The sequence below is a fragment of the Dermochelys coriacea genome, chromosome 2, assembly GCF_009764565.3.
Source record: "Dermochelys coriacea isolate rDerCor1 chromosome 2, rDerCor1.pri.v4, whole genome shotgun sequence".
Taxonomy (NCBI): Eukaryota; Metazoa; Chordata; order Testudines; family Dermochelyidae; genus Dermochelys; species Dermochelys coriacea.
Genome location: NC_050069.1, coordinates 22,639,099 through 22,665,845, shown reverse-complemented (window position 1 = coordinate 22,665,845; position 26,747 = coordinate 22,639,099). Strand labels below are relative to the sequence as shown.

Here is a 26,747-nt window from a genome sequence, read left to right as displayed (position 1 = left end):
TTCATAGAGATGCAATGTGGGTCTCTGAGATTTGGAAGATATTATGCTTTGGTACAGGCATCTACAGCAGATGCATCCTTCAAAACAGCAGTCTTCCAATCTGTGGTACAGCAAGGTTCCTCACCCCTCCTCCACAAAGAATACTGCCTGAGAATCATCTCAAATGGAATAAACCTAGGGACCATCGCTCGAAGAAGAACAAATGGTTACTTACATTGTACAGTAACTGGAGTTTAAATAAAAGGAAGTTCTTCTTCACACAGCGCACAGTCAACCTGTGAAACTCCTTGCCTGAGGAGGTTGTGAAGGCTAGGACTATAACAGGGTTTAAAAGAGAACTGGATAAATTCATGGAGGTTAAGTCCATTAATGGCTATTAGCCAGGATGGGTAAGGAATGGTGTCCCTAGCCTCTGTTTGTCAGAGGGTGGGGATGGATGGCAGGAGAGAGATCACTGATCATTACCTGGTAGGTTCACTCCCTGTGGGGCACCTGGCATTGGCCACTGTCAGAGGACAAGATACTGGGCTGGATGGACCTTTTGTCTGACCCAGTGTGGGTATTCTTATGTTATGTTCTTATGAGTTCTTCGAGATGTGTGATTCCGCCACCTGCCCTCCTCCTCTTCTGCTTTGGATCTTTGTCCTAAGGTTATTCATGCTAAGGAAGGAGCTGGAGATGTGGTCAGTGTGCACCGTCCCTTCCACCCTTGGTTCAGAGCATGAGGAGGAGAGGGGCACAGGCGAGGACAAACAGACACTGCTAATGGAAAATCTTCTGGTCCCAGGTGTGTGGAGCACATGCGCACCTTGAGCAGAATACACATAGAACTGCAGTTACTGTACAACATAAGTAACCAGTCTTTCTAGCTACAGTACATGAGTATGGAAGATGCTTGTGTAAAATGGCTGGACAATTGGGAAGTATCGCCTGCTCTCAATCCCACCTTCAACACTCGATGGGGCAGGCAGGTATGGTCCTGCCCCGCTGCACCAAGATACCCTCTTTGGGTTACTTAGTGTTGCTAGTGGCTAAGTGTTAGCCCCTCCTCCTCTGCTCCCAAAACTTGCAGCCAAATGATGGCTGCCTCCTGCATGCATGTGTTTGTGCTTTCTCCCCAACCCCTCTAGTGCCCTTGTGAACAGTCAGCTACAATTTGGGCCTAAAGTCACTTTATTATACAGAATGTAAGGGAAATGTGGCAACTCCTCATTTGTCAGAATAATGACCAAATTCTAACCAGTCCTGTTGTGTCACATCCTGTCATTGATCCTATAACTACACATAATGTGTTCAATTGCCTGTCTTTGAAGATTTTAATTATATGAACTGTGCTGAGACTGATGAGCCAGTCACTAGAAATGCTTGAGTGTGAACTCAACCACAGGAGCGGTTCTTGCTTTGACTTTTTCTGCGCAGGGGATCAAACAGTCAAATTGTTGCAAAGGGAAGTAGGAAGAGAAATGACAACCGTTCACTGGACAAAGGGAAAAAAATCTCTTTTACAGATGTGTTTTCTGCTTTAAGCCTGAGTCCATGAGTTAATTAAGCACATACTTAACTTTAAGCACATGAATTCCATTTATGTCAATGGGACAAATCATGTGCTTATAGTTAGGCATGTGCTTAAATAGTGCTCAGTCAGGGCATTACCCACGGTCTACTCCTGAATGATATGGCCGTGGTTTGGCATTCGAAGGATTTTATTTTGGATTTTCTAATTCCTAATTTATATTGTTGTAATTATTGTCATTTTAATGCTATTGTCTATACTTAGAGCTTAAATAATTGCATTGCTAATAAGTACCAGTGTGTAAGAAAATTTGGAATTCCATGAGAGTTCTAGAGGGTATGCAGTGAATCAATGCATAAAACATCTAAAGGTGATAAAACTATTCCTGACAAAATACCATGGGCTATATCCTCAGCAGGTATAAACTGATGTAGCTCTGTTGTAGGCAATAGGCAATAGCTGAGGATCTGGCCTGTCAGATTAATAGGGACTGAGCGTGTTTGTCCTGCAGAGGAGGGGACTGTTAGAAATAAAATTATTATTAACTGATTATGTTTTGTTAACAGTTTAACATTGTTAGTTGGCTTAACTTTCAGTTCAAAGACATGAAGTCTTTTTAATTTCAGTCTCTGACAGATGTTTAGAACAATTTCTTGAAGATAACTGGGGCCAGATTCAGCAGCACTTTTTGGCAGCTATGCATTGTCTGAGTGGCACAAAGTGGCAGAAGCATACTGGTGAATCTGGTCCATGATTCCCAGTGTTACCTGTGTACTCCTGTCAGAAGCATCCCAGTGAGTCTGGCCCACTATTGCCTATGTTTTGCTGACCACTTTTCTTCCACTTGCCATAGGTTCTGTTCTGGGGCGTTCGTGAGCTGAAGAAGGTCCAGCTCCTCTCCGTGGACCGCCCACAGGTTCTCATAGAATGCGCAGGGAAAGGAGTTAAATCTTCCGTCATCCAAAGCGTCAAGAACAATCCCAACTTCAGTGTCCAAGCAGACAGGTTTGAAGTGGTGTGTATCGTGCACTGCCCTCTCTCTCTGATTGTCTTCTCTTTACTCAGTGGAAGACACAAGCTATAGCACTGTTTGATTTTCTTTACTTTTTAAGCCCTTTTGTGCTGTTGCCAGACTGGACAGTTCAGTAATTGATTGGTTATGACTAAGGCTATGAGTCTGTTATGGAGGTCACAGATTCCGTGATTTTTCATGACCTCTGTGACTTCAGGGCTTTGGCTGTCAGCCTCAGGCAGTGGGGGTCAGGCTGTCAGGACACCCCGGGTGTTGTGGTGAGCTCCATATGGCAGGACTCTGGCAGTGAGCCCTGCGTGGTGGGGCTCGGGCTGCCAGCCTGCCCCCTTCCCTGAGCATCAGGGTGAGCCCTGTGTGGTGGGACTCTGGCAGTGAGCCCCATATAATGGGGTTCAGGCTTTCAGTCCCCACCCCTTGGGTGGGCAGCATGGCTCTGGCTGTCAGCCCCCCCCCATAGTGGGTGGGCAGCGGGACTCGGGCTGTCAGCCCCCCTGTGCCGGGAATCACCCTTCCATGAATTCTTGTTTACTGCCCGTGACCTGTCTGTGACTTCTACTAAAAATAACCCTGATAAAATCTTAACCTTAGTTATGATCCATGAGCTTTGAACCTTTTATCTCTAGGTTGTTGACTTGAATTTGACGTTGGTCAGTAGTGCCTTGAAGCTTCCTGGCTGTCCATTGGCATGTGCAAAATGAACTGGTGGTTTCAGTTCAGGTCTTAGTGGACAAGGATTTGCACTAGCTGGTGACATCAACAGAGATGAAAGTCTATCTAAGTTTTTATAAGGCACAATGGTATCTAAGCACCAATATAATATCTAAGTACCTGTGGTACCTTTAATTTTTATTGCACTTTATGCATTCAAACTGATATTCAGACATTACCTAGTTAATCTGCACAATATCCATGTAAACTAGGGCAATATATGTTATCCCCTTTTACAGCTGGGAAACTGAGGCAGTGAAGTGAAATTACTTTGGCCAAGTCAGTGGCTGGATTAGAACTCACAAATTCCTGACTCCCAACACTGTGTTGATTCTTCTAGACTTTACTGTTTTCCCTGACACATTTTTAGCAGCCCGCCCACCAGCCAGGGTGCTTTTCTAGGTAGGGTTGGCAGCGTAGTGGACAGAACTACACTGCCCATGCTATACCTGTTTGACGGATCAAGAACATCAATAGTCAGGGTTCTCAATCCAGCACTTTTCAGGACACTTTTTGGACACTAGTAAGGAAAACAAATCTCTCATGCTGTTGTCTGTTCTTTTCTGCCAGGAATTGCCTGAAAACGAGCTTTTGCACCCACCACTCATTATCTGTGTGGTTGACTGGAGAGCTTTTGGTCGTAGCACTCTTGTTGGAACACACACCATCAATTGCCTTAAGCAATATTTATATAAACCCAAAGAGCTTCCTGCACCTACAGCAAAAGTGGATGTTATAGAAACTGACAAAGGTAAATGCACAATATAACTCTTGTCCCCAAATAAAAAGACAAGGTGATATTTGTTAAAATAGTAGATAATAATAGTTTACTGCACTGGGAGTAAGCACATGCTTAAGGGATCTGCTGGACTGGGGCTGGAGCGCTCAGCACTTTGCAGGATCAAGCCCTGTGCGACTTTTAAGAGATATCATTATTCATATTTTCTTGAGAACTAATATGACGACTGTCTCTTTTTGTGGCATAATCTTGCCAATTTGCTGTGTTTCTAATTTCAGCTGCTCCAGAGTCACCACAGCTGCCTGCATCACCACAACCACAACCACATCCAGCGGATCACATTTATGTTGATGTTGAGCATGGTTCAGCTGCATTAGTAATGCAAGAACCAGTTCCAGAAAAATCTGCTGCTGCAGCAGCTGTACCTGCTTCTTCACTGCCATCTGCACTTAAATCTACATCCCCATCCTCTGAACCAGCAGAAGATGGAAAGCAGAAGGTGGATTTAGCTGAACCATCAGCTAGCGAGCTATTTTAAAATAATAATAATAATAATAATAACAACAAATAATTAATAATACCTTTATTATGATGGTAATGTGTAGGAGCTCAGTTATAGGCCAGGACTGCATTGTGCTAGGTGTTGTAGAAACACAGAACAAAAAGACATTCCCTGTGCTAAAGAGGTTACAACTGAAGTATAAGATAATAGGTGCATACAGTCAGAGAGGGAAGAACAATGAAACAATGAGACAATATTGGTCAGCATAACAGGCCGAATGCATTCTAAGTTCATACAGCTGATCAGAAGAACGTTTCCAGACTGCAGAAACCTTTTTCTGATCAGCCCTATAAACTATCACTTTTTGGATGGGGAAATAACCAATCTTTCTTTCTTTCTTTTGCAAAAATGAAATGGAAGGAATGACAAAACTGTTTGACATTGTGCTCCATTTCAGCTACACTTTTTGGAGTGGGATAAAGAAGCCATTTCTTACCTGTAGCACCTAGATGCACTGGTAATTAGTTACACATTGCTGGTGTTCTGTATAGTTTGAAGGACAAGGAAAGGCAGTGCTAAATCCAGGGTTGTGAGTTCAACCCTTTATGGGTTCCATTTAGGTATCTATGGCAAAAATTGGGGATTGGTCCTGCTTTGAGCAGGGGGTTGGACTAGATGATCTCCTGAGGTCCCTTCCAACCCTGGTATTCTATGGTTCTATGATTCTATGTCTCAACTCCTGTGTGTACACATCCCTGTGTGTCTGTCATCTGTAACAACATAATTTATAGATACAAAGAGTGAGTGAAATATAGTAAAGTACTCATCCAAATATAGAGCCCAGTATTGTAACTCTGTGTCTAATACAGCTCACCACTGCCACCCTTCTGTTTGTAGCTGTACTGCTAAATACATGATAGCTGCAAGTGGCAACTCTTTATTCCTGTGAAAGGCCGAATGCGCAATTTAACAGGGTCCAGTTGTTATTCATATGAGCAATCCCATTGATGTCAGTGGGCCTACTTGCAGAAGCAGTTGGTTTGTGGAATCAGGCTCTTTATCTTTTCGAAGGGAAGATGACTGAATTCTCAATGGCTATTCAGAATCCTAGTTGTCTTCAAAATTCAAGTGTTGATCATATTGAAAGTTCTGAATATATCTGCAAATGCAGTTATATTGGAGGGAACCTGGGGATATGAGGAGGTCTGTATCCTTCCAAATATAATTCTTCTTCTTTCTAAGGTAGATCTTCCCTTTAAATAGCTTGCTTTTGTTGCAATGCCCCAAATTTTAAAAGTATAATATTTGATACCAGCTAAAGGTAATAGAGAAACTGTACTAATAACATGATGCTCACAATGGATTCTTTAGTGGGATGCAAACACAAAATAATGTAGGTCTTACAGACTGAAATCCACTCCACCTACATCTGTTCCACTTGATAGCCCAGCTGGTTTTTAATAGCTGACATAATCCTAGAGGTGAACAGCATTTCCTTATACCTTGCTAGGCCTCAAGAAAATACTCCCAACGATCCACAAAAAGAAAAAAGAGAACAATAGCAGACGATTCTGCTGAAAATGTTATTGATTGGTGGTCAAAGTACGATGCTTCTGTGGAAAAAATGAAAAAGGTAACGACCCCAGTAGCCCCATCCTTGAATGGAGGTACGGTATTTTAAAGCTAGATTTATGCAAAGTGGCTTCCTCTTTAATGTTCCATTTGTATTTAGGAGTCTAACTATTCTGTTTTTATTTTGAAAGGTAAAATCAGTCTATCCCAGCAAGGGGACACCAGGCAACAGTGAGTAAAATATTTGTATATGTACTTTTTTACTTACTACAATAATAATTTATTTCTGTGCTAATTCAAGAACATTTTTACCCTGTTCATATTGTGACAGGGCAAGGCAAGATGGCTATGGAAAAGTAGTGGGAGATAGATATATTAGCTCCAGGCTAAACAAATCCCTGGTACCAGGATAAGTGAAATGGCAGCTGCTCCAGGTCAATTAAGACATCTGGGGCCAATTAAGAACTTTCCAGAAGGCAGGGAGAAGGCTAGGTTGATTGGGACACCTGAAGCCAATCAGGGGCTGGCTGAAACTAGTTAAAAGCCTCCCAGTTAGTCAGGTGGGGGTGCATGTCAGGAGCGGTGGGAGGAAGTTGCACGGTTGGAGAGGCTGAGTAGTACACACCATATCAGGCACAAGGAAGGAGGCCCTGAGGTAAGGTTGAAGTGGAGCTTGAGGAAGTGAGGGCTGTTGTGGGGGAAGTAGCCCAGGGAATTGTACATGTCATGTTTCTAAAAGGTCAGCTACCATAGCTGATACTATTAGGGTCCCTGGGCTGGAGCCCGGAGTAGAGGGTGGGCCTGGGCTCTCCCCCCCACCTTTGCCCCCTGATTAATCACTGAGACTGGGAGACAACAGAGGCTGTGCAAGGAAGGATAACTTCTCCTCACCTCCCTCGCTGGCTTATGATGAAAATGGCACAGTAGACTGTGACCCTTGTCTCTAGAAAAAGAAGGGTTACGTGGAAGGTCACAGTGAGCCTCTGAGGCTAGCGAAATCCACCAGGAAACGCGGGACCCATGGAGGCAAGGACAGAGCTTTGTCACAACTGGTGTCAGCAGTTGGAATTTCATTCACAGCGTGGCGGAAGAAAGAGGTTTGTTTTTTTTTTAAAAAAAAAGTGCACTGGGTGTTTGGATTTTTTTTTGTTTTGGTTTTTGTTTGTTTGCTTTGTACCACAATGGAGGAGGTGGTAAGAGCTCTGGTACAAGCCATGGCAGCCCTGCAGGAGGCCACCCGGATTCAGGCAATGGCACAACAGGAGTCTATGTGCTACAGCAGGAAACCAATCAATTATTGATGAGCCAGGTGACCCAAGATCGTGCTCTCTTCTGAGAGGTGGTGGACCAGGTGAAGATCCTCACCACCCAGGCCCAGGGATCTGACGGGATGCAAACCCTGAGGGCCACTGGTTGTCTACCAAAGATGACGTCAAGAGATGACGTAGAGGCATATCTCCTCTCATTCGAAAGGACTGCTCAGCGTGAGGCGTGGCCCCAGGAGCAGTGGGCCAGCATCCTCACCCCTTTTTTGTGTGGAGAGGCCCAGAAGGCCTCCTTTGACTTGCCTGCCACAGATGCCACTTACTATACCCGTCTGAAGGCAGAGATCCTAGCACGAGCAGGGGTAACGGCAGCGGTAAGGCCAGAGGTTCCATGAGTGGAAATACCAGGAGAGGTCCCAGCTATTCGACTTCATACACCTTTCATGGAAGTCGTTACAGCCCAAGGTGTGCAGGCCGGAGGAGATTTTGGAAACCCTGGTCATAGACCATTACATGCGGAGACTGCCGCCAGATCTCCGCAAATGGGTATGCCAGAACGATCCATCCACGTACGACGAGATAACACTAGTAGAAAGACGGATGACAGCCAGGGGACTGACCCGATTACCCAAGGAAGGCCCCTTTCGAAGCAAGCACCCAACCCCAACCCTGGAAGGTTGGGCAGCCAAATCCCTGGGGAGCCCTAGGTGGAAGAAGGGGGGGGCTGAAAACCAGTGGGGATCCCAAAAGGAAAGGATTGGCCTGAGTGGGGGGAGCCCTGGGACTAAACCCCCTAACCCGTGGCACAGGGGAGTGATTAAAAGCAATTATAGATGTTATGCATGTGGGGAGTGGGGACACATAGCAGCACAGTGTCCCAGCACCGAGGAGCCTATGCAATGTAACTTGGGGGATTGGGAGGTCCCATGCTCCCTTATCCATCTCACGGGGGTTGCATTAGCCCCGTATAATTACACCAGGCCAGTGAGGATAAATGGAGCAGAGACTACAGCGCTTGTGGACTCTGAGAGTGCTATCACCCTCATATCGGGTAAGCTGGTAAAAAATAGTCAGCTGCTACAAGCCAAATGCATAGTAGTGACGTGCGTGCCTGGGGCCGTGAGCCATTATCCCACCATCCCAGTGGAGATAGACGTTCAGGGAAACCCCATTGAGGTGACCGTGGGCGTAGTTCCTAAACTCCCATATCCTGTAGTCATTGGGAGGGCCTATCCAGGGTTTGATAATTTACTCCCCCTGGAGAGGCTGGAGGGAGGTGGGGACCCTGAGGACAGCAACTCATCACCGGGAGAATGTCAACCCCCAATGTTCACTGAGATTTCTCAGGATCTGTTCTCAGCCCCCTGAAAGACCCGGAAGACAAAAAAGAAGAGGAAGGCCGCGAAGGCCTTGGGAACCCGGATCCTGACCCAGGGCCAGAAGACCTCCCTAGTAGGCAGATGGACACGAGCAGCCAACAGAGAAACTTCCACCACAGAAGGTGAGCCAGAAGCTGCCCCCAGCCATGATGACGGTGAGCCGTTGGAAGAAGCAGAAGCTGGCCCCTGGGAGCTTGGGCAGGTTAGTCCTGGGAGAGAGACTTTCGGGCGGGACCAGACGGAGGACCCCAGATATGATAACACCAGGAAAGAGGTGGCCAAGATTAATGGGATATCTGTAGATGGGAATTTCCGGACTTTACTTTATAGTGAAGAAAGATCTCCTGTACCGGATGGTGCAAATGCAGGAGCAAGAGATGCAACAACTTCTGGTGCCATGAAAACATCAAAAAGCCATATTGAGTCTCGCCCACAGTCACCTGTTTGGAGGACACCTAGGGATAGAGAAAACCCAGGCATGGATCCTGTGGAGGTTCTTCTGGCCAGGAGTACATGAAGATGTCCGGCGATATTGCACCTCTTGTCTGGAGTGTCAGTTACATGGCCCTCACTTGCACTTGCGGGCTCCTTTGATACCTCTTCCAATAATAGAGGTTCCTTTTGAATGGATAGCCATGGATCTAGTAGGGCCCCTAGAGAAGACAGCTCGGGGCCACCAACATGTGCTTGTTGTACTGGACTATGCAACCCGGTACCCGGAAGCTGTTCCCCTGAGCAACACAGCTTCCAAGACAATAGCTAAGGAGCTAGTACAGATCTTTGCCCGGGTTGGGCTACCCAAGGAGATATTGACTGATCAAGTGACACCTTTCATGTCCAAGTTCATAAAAGATCTCTGTTGATTGCTCCATGTACAAGCCCTACAGACCTCTGTATACTACCCACAAACAGAGGGCCTTGTGGAAAGGTTCAGTAGGACCCTCAAGGCCATGATCAGAAAAGTGGTGAGCCGGTATGGGAAAGAATGGGATACCCTATTGCCTTACCTCATGTTCACCATCTGGGAGGTTCCGCAAGCCTCCACAGGTTTCTCTCCATTCGAACTATTATATGGCCACCACCCTCGGGGCATATTGGATATAGCCAGAGAAGCCTGGGAAGAGGAGCCAAATCCCGGAAGGAACATAGTTGAGCATGTACTGCAGATGAGAGATCGGATAGCCCGAGTTACGCCCATTGTACAGGAACACTTGGAGAGAGCACAGGAGACCCAATGAACCCATTATAACCACCAAGCGAAGCATCGACAGTTCCAACCAGGGGATCGGGTGATGATACTGGTGCCCACAGCAGAAAGTAAACTGTTGGCCCAGTGGCAGGGACCCTACGAAATAATCGAAGCTGTGGGAGAGGTGAACTACAAGGTGTGGCAGCCAGGCCGCCGGAAATCGGAGCAAATTTACCACATCAATCTTCTAAAACCTTGGCATGATCGAGAAACATGCTTAGTCATGCAGGAGACTCTTCCCCAGGAGGATAACTTACACGAGCAAGTGAGGATATCATCCGACTTGACGCCGATCCAAAAGATCGAGGCAGCTGACCTGATTAATCGCAACAGAGATGTGTTCTCTACAAAACCAGGGTGGACGACTAAGACCTATCACCATACTGCATGATCCCCGGAGCCAAGGTAACATTGAGACCCTACCAAATCCCAGCAGCCAAAAGAGGAAATCAAGGCTGAAAAGAAAATGTTAGAATTAGAGGTTATTGAAGAATCTTACAGTCAGTGGTCCAGTCCAATTGTTCTAGTGCCTAAACCTAATGGTACCAGGAGATTCTGTGATGACTTTTGCCAACTGAATGAAATATTCCAGTTTGATGCATACCCCATACCACGCATCGATGAATTGGTTGACCGACTGGGTAGTGCCCGATTCTTGACTACACTGGATCTGACAAAAAGGCACTGGCAGATTCCTCTGACCAAAGAAGCTAAAGAAAAGACAGCATTCTCCACCCTGGATGGGCTATTCCAGTACACCGTCCTCCCTTTTGGGCTACATGAGGCCCCAGCCACATTCCAGCGCCTCATGGATAAGCTGCTGCGCCCTCATACTAGTTATGCAGCTGCATACCTAGATGATGTCATCATCCATACGCCAGACTGGGAAACCCACTTGGAGAAAGTTGAGGCAGTACTGCGCAACTTAAGGCGGGCTGGCCTCACTCCTAATCCTGCTAAATGCACCATAGGGCTAGCAGAGGCTAGGTACCTGGGATATATTGTGGGAAGGGGCATAGTGAAGCCCCAAATGAATAAGCTAGAGGCAATTCAAAACTGGCCCCGGCCGACCCAAAAGAAGCAGGTCTGTGCGTTCCTAGGCATGGTAGGTTACTACCGATGGTTTATTCCCCACTTCACCACTAGGGCAAGTCCCCTAACGGACCTGGTGAAGGCCGGAGGTCCAGACATGGTAAAGTGGACCGATGCAGCAGAGGGGGCATTTACAGACCTTCGGACGGCTCTCTGTAATGACCCCATACTCATAGCCCCTGACTTTAACAGGGAATTTGTTTTACAAACAGATGCTTCCAAGGTGGGGTTGGGAGCAGTTCTGTCGCAAATGGTGGGAGAAGAGGAACACCCAATCCTCTACCTAAGCAGAAAGCTTCTCCCAAGAGAACAGAAATATGCAGTAGTCGAGAGAGAATGCCTTGCCGTCAAATGGGCTATAGAGACCCTGCATTATTACCTCTTAGGCCGGTGATTTACTCTTGTGACGGACCATGCACCCCTCCAGTGGATGCAGCGGAATAAGGAAAAGAATGCAAGGGTCCCCAGGTGGTTCTTATCCCTCCAACCATTCCAGTTCTGCATACAACACAGGGCTGGATGTCACCATGGCAACGCTGATGGTCTGTCACGAGCATACTGCCTGGCGTCCCAAGTTGCCCAACTCTATTTGAGTTGAGCGCGGGGGGGAGGGATATGTGATGGGGCAAGGCCAGATGGCTATGGAAAAGTAGTGGGAGATAGATATATTAGCTCCAGGCTAAACAAATCCCTGGTAGCAGGATAAGTGAAATGGCAGCTGCTCCAGGTCAATTAAGACACCTGGGGCCAATTAAGAACTTTCCAGAAGGCAGGGAGAAGGCTAGGTTGATTGGGACACCTGAAGCCAATCAGGGGCTGGCTGAAACTAGTTAAAAGCCTCCCAGTCAGTCAGGTGGGGGTGCATGTCAGGAGCTGTGGGAAGAAGTTGCGCGGTTGGAGAGGCTGAGTAGTACACACCATATCAGGCACAAGGAAGGAAGCCCTGAGGTAAGGGTGAAGTGGAGCTTGAGGAAGTGAGGGGGAAGTAGCCCAGGGAATTGTACATGTCATGTTTCTAAAAGGTCAGCTACCATAGCTGATACTATTAGGGTCCCTGGGCTGGAGCCCGGAGTAGAGGGTGGGCCCGGGCTCCCCCCCACCTTTGCCCCCTGATTAATCACTGAGACTGGGAGACAACAGAGACTGTGTGAGGAAGGATGACTTCTCCTCACCTCCCTCACTGGCTTATGATGAAAATGGCTCAGTAGACTGTGACCCTTGTCTCTAGAGAAAGAAGGGTTACGTGGAGGGTCACAGTGAGCCTCTGAAGCTAGTGAAATCCGCCAGGAAACGCGGGACCGACGGAGGCAAGGACAGAGCTTTGTCACAATATTGAATGTCTGTTCTTTCTAGAGTTGTGAGAGGGGCAGTGTTTAGATCCTAATCCATATCTGGATTACACTATGGGTAGTTTAGATACAGAGATACAAAACTGGGTTGAGGATTGGGTTTAAGGATGTTCAAATCGCACAAGCAATTCTTTGCAGAATTCAGCCTCAAAATGATGGAAATCTTACAATAGTAGATGTTCTAGAAAGATTACCACAGTATTGATCTGCATCTGTATCAGGTCCAAAAAATGAGCCTCTTTTAATTTTGGATCCAACCGAGAACCCAAACCGTAGGAACGGGCTCAGTTCCAGGAATCTGAATTTGAAAATAGAGTCCAGAATGATAGACATCACAATAGCAGCTAAATTCTTGTGTCAAACTCAGTCAACTCAAGAATTTTCAGCAGAAGAGCCTGATGGGATTGGACAAGAATAGATCATTAAATACACTAATGGAAGAGAATCTTCTACTGCTTTACATATCCCTGTGATAGTGAACCATGCCTTTAGCAAATTATTTTCCTAACCTGACTATTTAAATAGGCAGAGAAAGAAAACTAATATTTGTACTTTCTGTATAGATTTGCTCTTCAGAATAAAACGGCTGGCTCTTCCCATCCTAGAGGTGGATATATTTTATTAGTGGTGGAAATGATTTCTAGTTTGCAAAGCATTTTGCAATCATTCTGGATGAAAGGTACTATATATGTCAGTCATTATCATTTTGAACATGGCAGCTGACCAAAATTTCAATGATCAGATCATCAGTGCTGAAAAGCTATCAGTCAAAATTCTAATTATGCATGGACCATACCTAGCCACCTGAAAGAAATGCTATACAAAGTTCTGATGCCGCACCCATGTACAGCGATATTGTTAACTGACATCTTAACATAGATAAAAATAACAGGAGTACTTGTGGCACCCTAGAGACTAACAAATTTATTTGAGCATAAGCTTTCGTGGGCTAAAACCCACTTCATCGCATGCATGCAGTTGAAAATACAGTAGGAAGATGTGTATATATATATACCCCTACTGTTCCTTACACGTTCTTGTCAACTCCCGGAAATGGCCCATCTTGATTAACACTACAAAAGGTTATTTTCTCTCCTGCTGGTAATAGCTCACCTTAGCTGATCACTCTCATTATAGTGTGTATGGTAACACCCATTTTTTCATGTTCTCTGTGTTTATATATATATCTTCCTACTGTATTTTCCACTGCATGCATCCGTTGAAGTGGGTTTTAGCCCACGAAAGCTTATGCTCAAATAAATTTGTTAGTCTCTAAGGTGCCACAAGTACTCCTGTTCTTTTTGTGGATACAGACTAACACGGCTGCTACTCTGAAACTTAACATAGATAGAATTCTACCATCCACAAACTTCAGTGGTGACAGTTATGCCAGGATTTTCCATTGTTTTTGACCAGGCTGTGGACTTGAGAACTGAAAAAGACTTTCCTACTTACTTGTACAAGATATGTTTTATATCATTGCCTAAATACTATGGTGACTGGCACCATATAAATGCCAGAGAGAGAGAGAGAGAGAGAGAGAGTATTAATAGATGTTTATATCACAGATAAATGAATTAGTTTAACAAAATTAAAGGCACTGATGCAAACCTCAACCCAAATACTAAACTTGAATTAGGTTTGGATAGTTAGATCCAACAAGCTCCTCCTGCCTTTGTTGATAGTTGTCAAAATCAGTGGTGGGATGTCAACTGGGTAGGCAGTTTCTGCTGTGCAGTTGCCGTATTTACATCTCCACTTTCTCCATGGCTTTCCTAAGGTCAGAGGCACACTGGCATGCGTTTTTGGTGCCTTTGACCTGAGGAAGGCCTGGAGCATATGAGATCTGAAGGCAGTCTGCATTTTGGCAATGGCATTCCATCTTGGTAAGACCTCAGTTTAAATTTTTCTCAACATTTGGAAAGGTAGTAGGGTCTGTTGGGGTAGATTTGACCTTGGGATGATTGAGGAAGAAGGAGAAAGAAAAGGGTGTGTGTGTGTAAGGGGGGGTGAAGGATAGAAGTCACAGGGAAGGGGATAAGTCAGACAACTGATTGTATTCAGTGGTAGAGAGGAGTAAAAAATGGTGTATCAGGTAGGGAGGAGTTGTCGGAAAAGAATCTCTGACTGGTTTGACAGGAGAAAGTGCAAGAGAAGTATAGAGAAGGAGAGGGAATGGAGTAAGATCCCCCAAGATTTATGTTAAGGACTTATCTAAGCCATTAGAGTTTTATCCATTACTGCAGCTGCTATAAACCTAAATTATGTCATCAAATCTCTGTAGCTAGGTCAACATCTGGCCACGTAACATTAAGCATTGAAGATGAGCCAGACAAAAAGAAGCGAAAAAAGTTGTTGAAAGAGGAAAAAAAGGAAGAACACCCAAATCTAGCAACTTTGAAGGTAAAACATGCGTTGTTGTTGTAATTCAAGTTATTTGGGATAGACAAAATTCACTGCTGGGCAGAGGGCTAGTCCTAAGTGAGATTGGAGGGGAGTTTAGCTCTTATGCTGCCTATCTGCACATGGTTAAATTTCACCCTTATGGAATATACTGTAAATATTAGAGTTACATTCCCCTTTTCTTTCCCTTTCTTCTCATTGCACCTTGGATATAGTTAATCACATACATGTGTACACTTTATCATGCAAAAGTGCGCTTAACTTATACACTTAATAATAGAATCATAGGACTGGAAGGGACCTCAAGAGGTTGTCTGGTCCAGTCCCCTGCGCTCATGGCAGGATTAAGTATTATCTAGACCATTCCTGGAAGGTGTTTGTCTAACCTGCTCTTAAAAATCTACAATGACAGAAATTCCACAACTTCCCTAGGCAATTTATTCCAGTGCTTAACCACCCTGACAGTTAGGAAGTTTTTCCTTATGTCCAAGCTAAATCTTCCTTGCTGCAATTTAAGTCCATTACTTCTTGTCCTAGCCTCAGAATTTAAGAAGAACAATTCTTCTTCTTCCTCCTTGTGACAACCTTTTATGTACTTGAAAATGTATCATGTCCGCCCCCTTCCCCCACACCCACAGTCTTCTCTTCTCCAGACTAAACAAACTCATTTTTTTTCAATCTTTTCTCCTAGGTCATGTTTTCTAGACCTTTAATCATTTTTGTTGCTCTTCTCTGGACTTTCTCCAGTTTGTCCACATCTTTCCTGAAATGTGGCGCCCAGAACTGGACACAGTACTCCAGCTGAGGCCTAATGAGCGTGAAGTAGAGCAGAAGAATTACTTCTCGTGTCTTGCTTACAACACTCCTGCTAATACATCCCAGAATGATGTTCTCTTTTTTTTGCAACAGTGTTACACTGTTGATTCATATTTAGCTTGTGGTCCACTATGACCCCCTAGATCACTTTCCACAGTACTCCTTCCTAGGCACCTGAATTCATCTGAATGTTTGAGCCTAAAATATATTGATGAAAGCACAGAAATGTGGATATTTAGGGGAACAAATGACAAGGCATTTCAGAAATAGTAAGGTGTATAAAGAATGGGATAGAAACTAATGTTGAAAGGATTAGATACAATGATAGTAGACCCTCACTGGGAATATAAATTAGATCCTGGTCACTGTATCTTATCAAAGGTAGAACTGCACCTTGACTTGATGGGAAAGCTTGTGTGCTCCTATGACCCTGAGAGCTATTCCGGTGGAAGTTTTTATTCCTGATACCCCAGCTGGACAGGTTAAAAGGGAGGGATCAGATGCAAAGCAGTCCACTGGCTCCTCCAGGTTGGGAGTTGAGTGATAGATCAACAACCTCTCCTCCATAAAAGTTAAGTTATAGAAACATAGCCAGGTAGCCATACCAGCAATCAGCATTATAGACAGGGATAGTGGGGCCTTGTTCATGCCCCAAGCATGAGTGGCATGGGAAGGATTCAGATCCAGAAAGCCAAAGTCAAAGAAAAGATTATGACATGGAACATTGTTGGAGTCATGAGGAGGGATTGAAAATATTAGGGCTGTTTAGAGAGGGATTGAATAAAAAGGGACATGAAACCAGTATACATGTCAATTAAACTGTTTCCATTTTTAAATGGAAAGGTCTCCACTTGGAGAACACATTTACACAGCCTTTTTCACTTTTGTTTATTTTTTATTTCACATAGAAACATGCTGTAGGAGTTAGAGATGGGAAAGACCTTTTTTAGGCAATCCAGTCTCTACCTATCTAGGCAAGATTGTTCTCCAGAATACCTTTTCTTATTCATCTTGCATATCATTAATACAGTACTAGAGTATTGGATTGCTACTCCAGAGGTGAATTTGTTAAAAGTTTCCATCACTGGTGGGGAACGGGATATTTTTCTGTTGGTTACTAAAAGGTTTTACAAGCACTTGATTTTATAAAACCTAAACACTGAGCTAGAGCTGAACTTTAAGTCACCAGTTAATGCAACAGTTGCTGTGTTTTTACTTGCTATGTCTTGTGAAATGAGCATTATCACATTTTTTCAAAGATCTATGATGGAGACCTGGAGAGTGAATTTAATAACTTTGAAGACTGGGTGAAAACGTTTGAACTCTTCAGAGGCAAAGATCACAGTGACAATGAGGACAGAATAATAGGAAAATTTAAGGTGAGTTTAAATGCTGATTGGATACATTATAATTTAACGAAATGCATGTTTCAGTGATATTCCAGGTGTACAGAAAATTAGTTTCAATTACATTGCCCATCTGCTATTGACATAGTTAATTCTCTTATTAGATCCAAAGCCACAAGGTGTTACATATGAGGATTGCTATTTATTCTCTTCTATTATCTGACTGATGGAGGCAGTTTCCAACCCACAATGTTTACTTTTGTTTTGAGTCAGGACTTTTATTTAAAGCTGAGTTAAATCACAGATTCGTAGTAAGTAGAGCCAAAATTGACCTATTACTTTATGCAGTCCAGCCTCTTCTCATGCAAGTTTATTTCTTCAGTATAATTTCTGGTACTTTATCTTATCTAGCTTAAATGATTGGCCTTCTACTCACTTCGCTTACCCAACCTAATATAACGTACCATATGGAAATCTGCAAGTATACTTCAAAGCACAATTAATATAATAGTTTTCTCATCTAAAACTGATGTATTTTGTACATCAGAGGAATCAGTGCCTTAAAGGAGCCTGTGGATTCTTCTTTCTCTATCAGGGAAATCTCTGTTAAAATGACTTGTTAATTGCTTTTAGGTAATAATGGTTATTTAAGTAAGATGAGTTAATACTGTGACGTGCATGGGGGCTGAAGTTTTTACTACATAGCTAAAGGCAAATTGTGTTCTCGGTCACAGTGTTGTAAGTAGAGTTCCATTTAAGTCAACGGAATTTCTTTTAATTTACACGAGTGTGATTCAGAGCAAAATGGTGACCCTTAGAATATTGGTGTCTGGAAGATGGGAATAGCCACAACTGTTGCATTCATTTATTTAATACTGCTGTGACTAGGAGCTTGTAGATATTTCTGGGAATGTCTTGACAAAGTTAAATACAGTTATTGAAAGGTTTGAGTAGTAGGTTGAAAGTATTTGGAAGGTTAACAAAACAAAACAGAAATATTTTCAGAAACATGGTTTAGTGCATTTATTGCACTTTTTTTCCTTTGTGCAAAATGTGGATGTGCACACATGAATATGTGCCCTATGCAAACTGCATTCATTAAGTTTTGTCTCCAAAAAAACCAAGGATTTTGTTTTGGATTGGGTTTGTTGTTTTTTCAAGGGAAATAAAACATTGTATATCCACAGGGTTCTTTCTGCATATACAAAAGTCCTGAAGATTCCAGCTCAATGGAAGGAGGACAGCCTAAAGTTCTGCAAGGGATACCATCGAATAACTCAGTCACAATTCTGGTTCGGGTGTATATCGTAAGAGTAAGTGTACAGCTTCTATTTCTGCCTTGAAATAATGGGGGGGGGGGGGTTAGAGTACTACAGAGTAGCATCTGCAGCTAGTAAGGACTTCTCATTGTAAATCACAAAGATGCCCAGTTGACTGGAGAAGAGGAACTCTAGGGGCTGTTTTGGGAGGATCATAGCGAGAAAGGGACAAACAAAGCAGGAAGCATTCAGGAGAAGGAGAGAATGGAAGAATATATCTTTAAGGAAAGCAAAGGGGTAGGAGTCTGAATGATGAACTTGAAGGAACAATGGTAAAAATTAGGAAGGTCAAATATTGAGTAAACGTGGTGGGAAATGGAGAAGTCAGAGGAGAGAGACAGCCATTAGTGAGCTGTATTAGTGAGAAAACAAGAGAAAAGCAGAAAAGAAAATCAGTTGATATAAGGTAGGAAAAACCTGGAGTTAGGGAGGGGAAATTAAATTAAAAGACAAAAGAGAAGCAGAGAAAGAAGACACTTTTTTTCTGTGTTTAAATGCTTTCAGATCACATCCATCACAGACAATGGAGCTATGACTTACACCAGCTGAGGATCTGGCCCATTGTTTATGGGAAAATCCCTTGAATCCCACATAGATTTGGACTTGAAAACCTCCAGCAAAGTCGGCTTCTTCCTTTGGCTCTTTCTCTTCCTCTCACCTCACCCATTCCATTCTGATCAGCAACAGTGCCCGGGACCGTTCTAGTTGCTCACTTCGGCTCTGCACTTGGGCCCTAAGCAATCTCCAAACATTCTTTCCCAAGTGGTGCTCTCTCTATTTTAGTAGGTGTGACTAGCTTAGCATTTGTGTTTCCAGAACATCCCATGCGCCAGTGGACAAACAGCTCCATTAGAAAACAACCACATTTAATTACTACCTTTAACGAAGCATTTGGATTTTGATGAAAGAGTATTTTCTTTTTGTCAGGCATATAATCTTAGCCCAGCTGATCCAGATGGCACCTCAGATCCCTATATTGTGCTCAGACTAGGCAAAACTGAAATTAAAGACCAGGCCAATTACATCCCCAAACAGCTAAACCCAGTTTTTGGAAGGTGAGTGATAGCTTTATTTAAATGTCCGTGGTGATTTCTGCCTTAGGATTTTGCTACAGCTATTTCTGCTTGTTTTGAAGAGCAGAGTGCATTTATTATACAATGATATGTGTGTGTTTGGAGATTTCATAATTAAAATTGCAAGAATTTGTGTCACATTGTATGATTACAAATTATTCAATTTTTATGCTAGTCAAACACCTCCTGAAATTCAATCTGCAGAAGGCTTTTTATTTCACAACAAGAAACGAAGCAGCAAACGATCTTGTCAGCTCAGATTAATGAGGTGATTAGTTAGCTTAAAGTGAAATAGATACAGTGACAGTTAAATTTAAGAACATAACAATAGCCATACTGGCTCAGACCAAAGGTCCATCCAGCTCACTATCCTGTCTACCGACAGTGGCCTATGCCAGGGGCCCCAGAGGGAGTGAATCTAACAGGTAATGATCAAATGATCTCTCTGCTGCCATTCATCTCCACCCTCTGACAAACAGAGGCTAGGGACACCACTCCTTACCCTGGCTAATAGCCATTAATGGACTTAACCTCCATGAATATATCTAGTTCTCTTTTAAACCCTGTTATAATCCTAGCCTTCACAACCTCCTCAGGCAAGGAGTTCCACAAGTTGACTATGTGCTGTGTGAAGAAGAATTTCCTTTTATTTGTTTTAATCTGCTGCCCATTAATTTCATTTGGTGGCCCCTAGTTCTTATATTATGGGAACAAGTAAATAACTTTTCCTTATTCACTTTCTCCACACCACTCATGATTTTATATACCTCTATCATATCCCCCCCTTAGTCTCCTCTTTTCCAAGCTGAAAGGTCCTAGCCCCTTTAATCTCTCCTCATATGGGACTTGTTCCAACCCCCTAATCATTTTAGTTGCCCTTCTCTGAACCTTTTCTAATGCCAGTATATCTTTTTTGAGATGAGGAGACTACATCTGTACGCAGTATTCAAGATGTGGGCGTACTATGGATTTATATAAGGACAATAAGATATTCTCCGTCTTATTCTCTATCCCTTTTTAAATGATTCCTAACATCCCGTTTGCTTTTTTGACTGCCATTGCACACTGCGTGGACGTCTTCAGAGAACTATCCATGATGACTCTAAGTTCTCTTTCCTGATTAGTTAATTCCAAATTTAATTTCCAAAACTTAATTTTCAAATTTTGTGGTGGTGTTTTTTTAAATCTGAATATTATTATAAAACAATCTCAGACTTTTAGGACCAAACTAGAGCCCAGTTTTCAAAGCCTTTGATTTTGGGTCAGTCAATTTTTGAGTGCCTTACTTTAGCCACAGAGGGCCAGATTTTCAAAACAGCTCCACACCCACAGTTGGGGCCAGATTTGAAAATCTAAGTCACTATGGTCTACTTTGCAGAGGTGCTTAGCATGAACAGCTCCTATTGACTTCCTCAGGTTCAAATGGTCAGTTCAGTTTGTAATCAGAGTTTATCTGAACTTAGCCACTTTTCTTTGGTCTGGGAATTGGGCAAGAAATCTCATGGAAATGGGTTCTCTCTTCAGAGTTTTAGTACTTCCTGTTTTAAGAATACAAACCATTCAGAAAAAAAATGCAGATGCATAACCTCAGTTGGAACTGACTAGGTAGGGCACTATACTCCTTTTATTCCGCATGTTTTCAGTATGTTCAGGTATTCAGTAAAAATACCTAACTGAAGAAACTATTCATGTCTACGGGCATACTGTGCACTTGTAGCATCCACTATACCTTTTATGACTGATACTTGTGCTTTAAAAATGATTTATCTTATAAAATCCTATCAATTTTTGCCTCAGATCATTTGAAATTCAGGCCACTTTCCCTAAGGAATCTGTGCTTTCCATCCTGATCTATGACCATGATATGGTTGGAGCGGATGACCTCATTGGAGAAACTAAAATTGATTTGGAAAATCGTTTCTACAGCAGGCACCGGGCTACCTGTGGTCTACAAAGTCAATATGAAAAGTAAGATCCTCTTCAGACACTTGGTTTGTGCATACATGAGAAATGAGTGACCTGCAAGGAAGCTTCTTGATGAAAACTGATCTAGCCAAACGTGCTTTTTTCAGGGTTTGAGTTTTGTAGATTTTGTTAAACTGAATTGTGTCACAAGGCTTAGAAGTAGAAAGTGAGTATTTTTAAAACCAACAGTCCTACTTACTCACAATTAATTCCATATAGCAAACTGTCTATATTTAAGTGTCTTTGTTTGATAAACATAAGTTGGAGATTTTACTGAATCAAAGGGTGAATAAAAATCTCTGTCTGAGTGGCTGTGCAATAGTGGTAAGGCCAAATTCTGGTCTCAGTTACACTTGTGAAAATCCATAGTAACTGCCTTGAAGCCAGTGGAGTTTCTCTGGATTTTCGTGTGTCAATGAGAACAGAATTTGGCTGTAGGTTCTGGAGATAGTGGGTAGTAAAGGCGTGTCACAAGGAGTATTGATCAGAGACTGAATTTTATTTCCTGGCCCCAGTCACCTGATCTGGACCAGGATTTAAAGTATAATATCCCTGTCCCATGAGTAGGGGCCTGTTTACACAGTGGGGTAATGTGCTCTACAAGGATGTGATTTCTCAAGTGCACTAATGCGTTATGCATTAATTGGTCCATGTAGACCTTGCTGGTGCACTTTAACGTAGTGCTGTTTAAAACAGTACTATGTTAAAGCACATTAGGGAACCTTTAGTGTGCACCAGCAGGGTCTACACACAGGTGCTGGAATTAGGGGTGCTGCCACACCCCCTGAGTTGAAGTGGTTTCCATCATATACAGGGTTTACAGTTTAGTTCAATGACTCTCAGCATCCCCACTGTACAAATTGTTACAGCACCCCTGGGTCTATATATATCGAGTAATGCACACCAACATTAGTATGCCTTAGAAACCACACCCCTGTAGACTCCATTACCCCACTGCGTAGGCAAGCCCAGGGTTTCGGTGTCCATTGACTCCAATGATTACTATCACATAGTTTGTGATCACAGATCGATTGGTTTCTAGTTTCAACCACCTGAAGAGAGAAATCCTCACTGGCTTTAGCTTGGTCTATGTCTGTACTTAATAAACTCGTCTCTGTAGCCACATGCCAGTGCTTCCCCATGTCTATTCCTCTGTAAATTTTGCCTTTTTTCCCCCTTACAATGATAAGAAATGTGAAATGTTTGGACTGCATGAACACCACCGGTCATATTTTCAGCTAGTTTAAATTGATTTTAATGGATTTAAACCAGCTGAGAATCTATCCATATATGTGCCTGATTGCAGTACTTCAGCTGATATGCTAAAATGTGGGGAGTGATTTTAAACTGCATAATAAATTGGAAAGCAGAGTTCTTGACATTTTACCTTATAATTGCAACTTGACTCCCCATAGACCATTTTTTCTGTTGCCTATACATTTTTTTTTATAACCAGCAGGGCCTCAGTTCTAGCTTCCAGCTGCCTTGTTATTTTAGCAGGCATATTGTGCAGTGCTTAGAATTTGTTATTTTGTTCTTAATAATGGAGTCTCAAGTACAGCGTCTAAAATTAACTAATCAAAATAAACTGGAATACTGCTTGGCTGCATAACTTCCATGACCTCTAAAAACTGGGGAGCAGCAGATTCCCTGCTGTGTCACACTTGCGTGACTCCATTTAAATCAATTGAATTACACCAGAGAAAATCCAATGTCACAGAGCAGTGACTCAGGCCCTAGTACTAATCATTGTGGCACTCCTAATATTTCAATACACTTATTGAGATATAGGGCACAATTTTAAAAAATGTCTATGTCCCATTTTCAAAAGTTACCTAGGAGCCAAAGGGTACATCTGCACTTGGAGCTGGAAGTGTAAATTCCAGCTCTAGAAGCCATACCTGCACTAGCTCTGATCAAGCTAGCATACTAAAAATACTTGTGTCACTGTGGTAGTGCAAGCGGTGGGAGGGACTAGTCTCCTGAGCACATGTCTAGCATCTCAGACAGGATGGTATATGGGGCAGCTAGCCCCGCCTACCGCTCACACTAGTGTGGCTACACTTTTGTTTTTAGTATGCTAGCTCGATCGGAGTGAGCACTGGTCTGTTTCCTTAAGCTGGGAATTATACTTCCAGCTCAAAGTGTAGACATAACTAGGTTTATCAGATAGCAACTATGAAAAAACAGGACAGGGGTGGGGGTGGGGGGTAATAAGCTCCTATATAAGAAAAAGTCTCAAAAAACGGGACTGTCCCTTTAAAAATGGGACATCTGGTCACCCTAGACATAACCTAAGGGCTGCATGTGTTATAAATAGAAGTGTAGATGGTGGGGGGTGGGGGGTAGAATGGGCGGCAGCTCGGGCTACCCAGAGCTAACATGCACCCAGGGAGTCTGGGCAAGTTTGTACTCAGGCAGCTAGCTCAAGCTGCCAACCATGCTACCCTCAGCTACACTGCTATTTTTAGTGAGCTACCTTGAGCAGAGCTAGTGTGTGTCTGTGTACTCGACCTGGGAAGCACGCTGCCAGCTGCAGTGTAGACATACCCTTAGTGTCACTGAAAGTTTGATTTTCCTTATAGGGTAAAATTCAGACCTTGGTGTAAGTAACATCAACCCCACAGAAGCCAACGGAGTTACATCTGCTTATACTAGAGCCATGTAATGTCCATCATGTATGACCTCCGTGATCTATGACTGTGGCCCAGACCCCATTGCCACTCTATTCAAAATAATAGCTATGGGGCCTGTCTGGTGCCCTAGTGTTAGCAACGGCATGGAGGAGACCTGGACTCTCTTCCAGGTAGTAGTCCCAGCTCTTCAAGCTGGCTGCGGCAGAGAATGTGATGGAGGGAATGCACTAAGTTCCCATTGATGAGAGAGAACCTTTTGTTCTGTTATAAATAGGACTGTAATCAGTTGTTCTCCATGTCCACTGAAGGTAGGACAAGAAGTAATGGGCTCAATCTACAAAGGAGATTTAGATTAGATATTAGAAAAAATTTCTAATAATAAGGGTGGGTAAGTTCTGGAATACGTTACTAAGGGAGGTGGGGAATCTCTGTCATTGATGGCTTTTAAGGAGAGGTTAGACCAGAGGTGGGCAAACTACGGCCTGCGGGCTGGACCGTCCTGCCCTGCCCCTGAGCTCCCAGCTGGGGAGGCTAGCTCCTGGCCCCTCCCCTGCTGTTTCCCCTTCCCTGTAGTTGTGCCGCCATGTGGGTAGCGTGGCTTGCGCCCCCCCACCTCCCAGGCTTTCCAATACGCCTGTCCTGCTGCTCTGAGTGGCATGGTAAGGGGGCAGAGGGAGAGGGGGATTGGATAAGGGGCAGGAGGGGGCAGTCCTGGGGGGCAGTCAGGGGACAGGGGGCAGTTGGATGGGGCAGAGGTATGGGGGGGCGGGGATGGTCAGGAGACAGGGAGCAGGAGGTTTGGATAGGGGTGGGGTCCCGGGGGGTTGGGGGGTTCTGTGGGGGATGGACAGGGAGCAGGAGGGGTTGGATAGGGGGTGGGATCCTGGGGGGGAAGTTAGGGATGGGGGTCCCAGGAGGGGATGGTCAGAGGACAAGGAGTGTGGGGGGGTGTGATTGGATGGGTCGGGGGTCCCGGGGGCCCTATCAGGGGACAAGAAGGGGGCGAGGGTGTGGATAGGGGTCGGGGCAGTCAGGGGACAAGAAGCAAGGGGGGTTGGATGGGGGTGGGGTCCTGGGGGAGCGGTTAGGGGTGGGGGGTCCCAGGAGGGGGCAGTCAGGGGACAAGGAGCGGGGGGGGGGGTTGAATGGGTCGGGGATTCTGAGGGGGCAGTCAGGGGGCGGGAAGTGGAGGGGGCAGACAGGGGGTAGGGGCCAGGCTGTTTTCGGAGGCACAGCCTTCCCTACCTGGCCCTCCATACCGTTTTGTAACCCCAATGTGGCCCTCTGGCCAAAAAGTTTGCCCACCCCGGGTTAGACACACATGTGTCAGGGATGATCTAGGTTTACTTGGTCCTGCCTCAAAGCAGGGGCCTGGACTTGATTGTCCCTTTCAACCCTACATTTCTATTATTTCTAAAATTCTATGTCAACCTACAGAAATCACTGACAGCCTGATCCAATGCCCACTGAAGTCAGTGGAAGGACTTCCATTCACTTTAGTTAGTGTTGGACCAGGTCCTGAATGATCAAGGAGTAGCACTGGCCAGCTCCAAAAGGAGTCCTGCCCTGACTTTCTTGACCAAACAGCTGGTGGCTGATATGATGTCAGACCTTGATAATGTGGGTATACGTATACAATGTGGGGAACATTTGTTGGGATGGCTCTAAGGAACTAAGAAAGGAGAAGCAGAGGACATGTGCAGCTCTGGCTTCATTTCACTTGTGTAAAATTAATTCTGTTCACTTTCACCCAGTCAGGTTTAAACTCCCTTAAAGTAAATCCGTCTGCCAGGGCGTCTGACTGTTGGATTGGCGCTCCTGAATAGTTACAGCCTTTAACGGAACAGAAAACCTTCTCCATTCCTCTCTTCACTTTGTCCCCTCATTGCAGAGAAGGGTACAATGCCTGGCGAGATGCAATTCAGCCAACTGAGATCCTCAACAAGTTATGCAAAGACAACAAACTGCCTGGGCCCTACAAGCAACCTGGGGCGATACAAATAGGAAACAAAGTATTCACTGGGAAGACAATCTTTAATGAAGAAGAGAATGGTAATTATGCCATTTATTGTTATTTAGTCCTATTACAGTAGCCCCTAGAGGTCCCACCTTTGATTGGGGTCCTGTTGTGCTAGGCACTGGACAAGCAGATAGCGAGAGACAGTCTCTGCCCTGAGGAGCTCACCATCTAAATAGACAAGGCAGACAAAGAGTGGGAAGGGAAATAGGAGCACAAAGGTTAAGGGACTTGTATAAGGTCACATAGCTGGCCAATAGTCAATTCATGAACAGGACTCACGCCTCCCAATTCCCAGTCCAGTGCCTTATTCACTAGACCAGGCTGCCTCTCTTCATTGTTACACTTCTTGTTTATTATTAACTATTACCACTATCATCATTAGTTCTGCAAGGGCATTGGTATAAAGCCTACTCCCTGCAGTCCTATTGAGCTTGGGGATCCATGAGTCTAGACATCTTTGCAGGGAGTTGCTGCTTCCACCAAGGGTTAAGTTAAGTTCCAAGAGGAATAGAGGGGCAAAACTACCAGGGGGTTGGGTTTGTAGTTGTGGGTGGTGAGGGGTGGGATAGAGTCACCAGTGGCTAGGTTGTGTATTTGAGGGAAGGAGATGGAAAAGGGCAGATGACATGTATTAGGATGGATGCTTTGACTGGGTAGCCCGAGAGGGAAGCAGCACAAGGACTGTGCTTTCCCTCTTCGTCAGTGTCTAGTCTATTTTCAGTGTCTGATCTTTGTCTTAGCTCATATACCTTGCTCCCATTTCTCCTG

At 44.2% G+C, this 26,747-nt stretch overlaps 1 protein-coding gene across 1 annotated transcript in view; it reads left to right on the top strand.

The window, feature by feature from the left end:
• FER1L6 (fer-1 like family member 6) overlaps nucleotides 1-26,747 on the top strand; it is a 107,762-nt gene that overhangs the window by 56,618 nt on the left and 24,397 nt on the right. The window contains exons 22-32 of the mRNA XM_038388273.2: nucleotides 2,367-2,528; nucleotides 3,825-4,005; nucleotides 4,272-4,492; nucleotides 6,006-6,128; nucleotides 6,259-6,298; nucleotides 14,686-14,804; nucleotides 16,880-16,999; nucleotides 18,154-18,279; nucleotides 19,213-19,340; nucleotides 21,156-21,326; nucleotides 25,851-26,011. Of these exons, the coding sequence (XP_038244201.2) occupies nucleotides 2,367-2,528; nucleotides 3,825-4,005; nucleotides 4,272-4,492; nucleotides 6,006-6,128; nucleotides 6,259-6,298; nucleotides 14,686-14,804; nucleotides 16,880-16,999; nucleotides 18,154-18,279; nucleotides 19,213-19,340; nucleotides 21,156-21,326; nucleotides 25,851-26,011 (1,552 nt within the window). The remainder of the gene's footprint in view (nucleotides 1-2,366; nucleotides 2,529-3,824; nucleotides 4,006-4,271; nucleotides 4,493-6,005; nucleotides 6,129-6,258; nucleotides 6,299-14,685; nucleotides 14,805-16,879; nucleotides 17,000-18,153; nucleotides 18,280-19,212; nucleotides 19,341-21,155; nucleotides 21,327-25,850; nucleotides 26,012-26,747) is intronic.